Source organism: Loa loa, assembly GCF_000183805.2.
Source record: "Loa loa unplaced genomic scaffold supercont3.49, whole genome shotgun sequence".
Lineage (NCBI taxonomy): Eukaryota > Metazoa > Nematoda > Chromadorea > Rhabditida > Onchocercidae > Loa > Loa loa.
Window position 1 is genome coordinate 124,431 of NW_018108229.1, and position 5,077 is coordinate 129,507.

Here is a 5,077-nt window from a genome sequence, read left to right on the forward strand (position 1 = left end):
TGTGTGTGTGTGTGTGTGTGTGTGTGTGTGTGTGTGTGTGTGTGTGTGTGTGTGTGTGTGTGTGTGTGTGTGTGTGTGTATAATACTAATGTAATGTGTATAATCTAATGTATAATCTCATATGCATAATGTATCTCATTTTATGTATAATATATAACAAATGTATAATCTCATTTTCCGACATATTTATAAACTACTGACGAGATTTATCACCAATCACCTCGGTATGCATATGATGAATGGCAAGAGCGAAGATGGCGAAGAGGTCGGCAAAAATCTGGGTTTTAATATTAACATTACAGATTATATCTTTCTTTTTAATCGCTTGTTAAGACGAGAGTAAGGAAATATCAACTTCTAACATCTTTCTTATCGGTAACGAGAAGCTGTCCAACATTTTTGAATCAAAATTTCAAGCTCCTATAAAAATACGGATTTATATTAAATAACCTAGAGCTTAACAAGAGTTACTCGATGAAGAAGCATCACTTAACCCTTGAATTTATTAGCTGATAAAGATCCTTTATTAGTTGGAAAGTTGAGAAAGATTTCAAAATCAGAATGATTCTTGGCCTCTAAGCTTTTGTATGCTTACCTTCAAGTGCAAATCTTATAGCGCTCCCGAAATTCTAGAAGGTAAAACGCGGAAGGGTCATATCTAATTGTTCATTACCTCAGTGGTGGTGAAGATGGAAATGAGACTTCGGGAAAAGTCTGGCGCGAAAAGAAGACCGATGGAAATCATTCAATGTATTCACGAGGAGAAAACATGTCACTCAGTTGACTTCCGAGATATCAGACGTAATGGTAAAGAGATAGAAGCAAATGGACCAAGAGTAACGGGTAATAGCACGACATGATGGTCTCAATAATATCAAAAACATGTCGAAATCCCATGTGATACTGTTAGTGTGCAACGCTGTTAATGCTTGCTACAACAGCTAATAGCCAACGGAGTCGTGAATATAATCATTGCAAATGAGGTCATTGTGATAGTCATCCTCAAATCTGTCTGTATTGATATGGATGAAGATTTGACAAACAGATCCTACAGGATAGTGTGCTCCATACAACTGACACGAAGTTTCACCTGCACGACAGCGGCGCAAGCTGCTGAGACAGCTTGACTTGCTGCACATTTTTGCACTTGCTGGACTTCATCAAAAGTTGTCGCGTTACCAGAAACCGTTTGGTTTGGTATTAGGCCAAAAAATTGCGCGGACATTCGCTCCGTAGCAGTTGCTCCTACAGCAGACCTTGGCGTTGATTTACCCGAAAAATTGTTCGCATCAGATGTACCGTCAATCTTAATAATAATTTCTTTAAGAATAGTTTTATTGAAAATAAGTAAACTAGCAAATCCATGTTCTGCCAATTTTTCAACAATTTAAAGACGTTGATAGTCAGTAGGGTTTTTTGTTGATAAGCAGTACGGTTTCGTGTTGACAAGTACGTCATCTTAATTTTAACAAATTTCTTAAATTTGAGCTTTACAGATGGAATAAGTGATGCTATAATGCACGCGCTAACCTGATCATCTTTCATCGGTTCATCGTCTGAATCTGCAGCATCACTATAGCTGGTTTTTTTTGCAGCGTTTGAGGCTCACTTTCCGTTGTACTAGAACAAATGTTTAAAACCGAAAATAGCAAATGTCGGTGTTAATATAGATTTCCGCTTACCTAAAGGTAAGTGCAATTTGTTTCTACATCAAAATGTGCGAAAGTATCCTTCTTTATTGGAAATGGGAAAAAAAAATGCCTCAGATGGCTGCATGAGGTCGTTTGAACAACACTTGGTAAGGTTAGGGGTGCAAAATGTGTTATTGCGCTTGCCAATACTCCAGAACAGCTGTTCGAATAAGTTCCACCGTTTTCATCACTGTAACTTACTTAATTCAAAAAGCTTTATTTACCTTTAAATACAACCTCCTCAACATGGCATATCCATTTCATTCTGTAATTAAAGCAAAACCAGCATCCTACTACTTCACTTTTTGCCTTTTTTTTTACATTTTTTTCTTTTTCTACCTTCCTTTGGTCTATTTTTAGTCAGTTTTGAACGAACCGGCTTTTGACGACCGAATTACTGTAACTGCCCATGGCGTTCAACTCATCGTACCACGGTGGACGTAACAACCGTATGCTTGCACGGTGAAACCAAAAATCGGTTGAAATACCGACAAGTAGACGCATCTGCAATATTTTAATTTCAGCTGAAACATTTCAATCGTTGCAGAACTGTGATTTCATTTTAACTATATTCATCAGTAGATATAAAAAATGCAGTTAAATTTCAAAAAAAAGACCTGGAACATTATGGGCCAAGTCGTCTTTTTCAGCACTTCAGCTAGACGATATATGTTCTCATCGTTTTTCCACTTCACGCAAACCACGTCCGCAACATTAATCTGAAATAATAAAGCAGCCTTTTGCATGGCGATTCTATTCAATAAGTCTGGAAGAAGCATTTACTGAATTGCATCACTAATGTGACTTTCATTTTTTAATGCTAGCTTTTCTAATGAATTCTAACTTCGACAACGCAATAACTAATGAAATGACCTACAACACCTCAAAGTAAACAGTGGATCAACGAAAAACGTCCGATAATAAAACATGAAATAGTTCAGATTTCTGCATGTAAGCGCAATAAAAATAAAAACATTTTTACTATAAGCGCAATAAAAATAATTAAAGGGTGTTTCAAATTCAAGTAGAAATTTGGTTGAATAAAGCGATGTGAATCTCCGTAGATAAAAATGCTGCGATATTAGACGTATGCTTACTCTCGTTACTTGCGGAAATGAAGAATGCTTTTTCAAAATTATGTTTCTTTTGGGAAAGAAAAGATCTAGGAAAACCTAATCTTACGTAATCCACTCTCTGTAATTAAAAGCATTCTGATGGGTATTTGCTAAAATATTCACAGAATAATTCTTCACGTAAAAAAATGAACGCTCTAGAAGACGCTTCACCCTAAATGAGATTTTAGAGAAGTTACCGAATCAGGGTTTGGTGCTTGATCGGCGAGTATGTCAGGATATTCACGCAATGATGTTATCACATCTTCGAATACGTGTTCAATACCATTGTCAAACTATAAACTTAATTAGAAACTTTCCAAAACAAGCTGACCCGTGACTGAAGCTTGTCAGTTTTGTCAATACTTTTTTTTTTGTCAATACAAGTCGACTTCCTTCTCTTGAATATCGGACTTTGACTTTGATGCAGCAGTTTCAAAAGAGTTCATATATTTGACAAACCTGTACGGTAACATCCTTGTTTGCTCTGACACCTTTAATGCATGCTGGCAGATATCCTTCAATATCAGGTGGACGAGCCAATATACGACTTGTTTTCCACACTTCCAAATTGACTGTTGTTTCATTCATTGATTCCACTGAAAAAAGTCAGGCGGAGTACTTGTTGGAGTAATCGATAGTACACTTTGGATTCCTGTATTCATTTATCAGAGCAAATCATTTTATTCATAAAACCTCAAAGTTAAGGAAATAAGAAATCAAATTCTGAAATAAGAAAATATTCAGTGAATATCGGAAATAAGCGGGAAACAAACAGTTGATCGCAATAATAATACCCTCAATCTTGATGCAAAATCGATAATTTCAAAAGGCTATAGCTTATTACTGCAGCTGCTCAGGGTTACAAAATCATTTATGAAATGTATTATTAAACTTGCTTTATGTTTATCATCCCAAAACAGTTTCAAAGCCATTTGTTACCTTAAAGCCGATGAAGTTGAACGAAAGGGTGTGAGGGCGAGGAATGCCATGATCGTTTAAACTGAGTGGAGATAGAGATATATATTTGGGTGTGGGGAAGATATGTACATAATTTTGAGGACATTAAGAATTTCAAAACTCATAGAACTCGATAAAACCCTGTCATTTCTTTAAGGAAATGATCAATTCAGAAAAAGTACCGGTGAAATTAGTTGGTATTTCAAGTCCTAAATTGCGTTTTTTCAACTGTTCCATCAGTGCAAGAGTGTCGAACTGAAATTAATGCTGATCAGTGATGACAGACGTTTATTTCATTGATACATGAGGCCAACATGGTGAGAATATTCAATGGTGTTGACGGCAACTGTCTTGTATTTACCACCTGTAGTGTCATTCCCGGAGGCGCTGCTGCCGTTGGACCTGATCCATATGTTTGCTGCTGCTGCTGTGGTTGCGATGATGACGAAGACGAGGAAGATGCATGCAGCTGGGCTAGCAGCGACGATGAAGCAGGAGGCGAATCCAAAGACCCTCTCGCTCCTAAGAAACTTGAATTGTTCTGACAAAATTGCTTTTACGGAAACCTGAGACACTAGTCTTAAAAGTATTTCATGACCATTAAAAAAAATAATTGAGATAAGGAATTCAATATCCTTTCTCGTCAAATTTAACTTCAAAGGAAATTTATACGAAATCCAAATCTATGACGACAATACAGTTGTAGGAAGAATGAAGACGCGATGCTTAACTGCTAATACCAAGACCGCTCAAACATTCAAAGTAGAGCAACAGATAGTCTAAAGCAAATTAGGTAGATACACAATCCCCTGGATTTGCAAAGTGAATTATATTCGGACACGTGAGTAAAAAGACTATGATAGAAACACGCACCGGTGGGATCATCTGTCGCTTTGCGTTTACCGCGCAGTTTAGGATGCACGCTTGAGGAATCATCACGAATACTGCGTCCATATTCAGTGTTTCCATCCATCTTTTATCCTTGTCTTTCTTCAGATAAAAAAACTACTTTGCTGAGCTTTCATTCATACACTGTTAATTATTTCCAAACTTATCATCCGGAATAGAATGAAACACATTTGAACCAAAATGGTGTCCTCCGACACTGACAAGCTTAAATAATAGAAATGTGGTGGGCAAAGTGTGCACCTTGGGTTTTATTCAAGCAGTTTTAGGTAATTGAGATTTTTTAAATTTGTTAAACATAACGAAACTTAGCTACCTTTTTCCACCCCTTTTTTTTCTCCTCTTTATTCTCGTCTGAACCCACATTTCAAAGTTTCAAAAAAAAAAAAAAAAAAATAAAAACGGGAA

General features: G+C 36.6%; 2 protein-coding genes across 2 annotated transcripts; one reads left to right on the forward strand and one right to left on the reverse strand.

Annotated features, from left to right (window-relative positions):
- Nucleotides 1-695: 695 nt before the first annotated feature.
- Nucleotides 696-860, forward strand: LOAG_12489 (hypothetical protein; the record flags this gene model as incomplete). Its single annotated transcript, XM_003148003.2, has 1 exon — nucleotides 696-860. One exon carries the CDS (start codon nucleotides 696-698, stop codon nucleotides 858-860), a length of 165 nt encoding a protein of 54 aa, XP_003148051.2.
- A 188-nt stretch (nucleotides 861-1,048) lies between these two features.
- Nucleotides 1,049-4,736, reverse strand: LOAG_12490 (hypothetical protein; the record flags this gene model as incomplete). Its single annotated transcript, XM_020448549.1, has 9 exons — nucleotides 1,049-1,306; nucleotides 1,531-1,579; nucleotides 2,068-2,195; nucleotides 2,309-2,410; nucleotides 3,004-3,099; nucleotides 3,266-3,402; nucleotides 3,946-4,018; nucleotides 4,128-4,285; nucleotides 4,637-4,736. 9 exons carry the CDS (start codon nucleotides 4,734-4,736, stop codon nucleotides 1,049-1,051), a joined length of 1,101 nt encoding a protein of 366 aa, XP_020301317.1.
- Nucleotides 4,737-5,077: the final 341 nt, after the last annotated feature.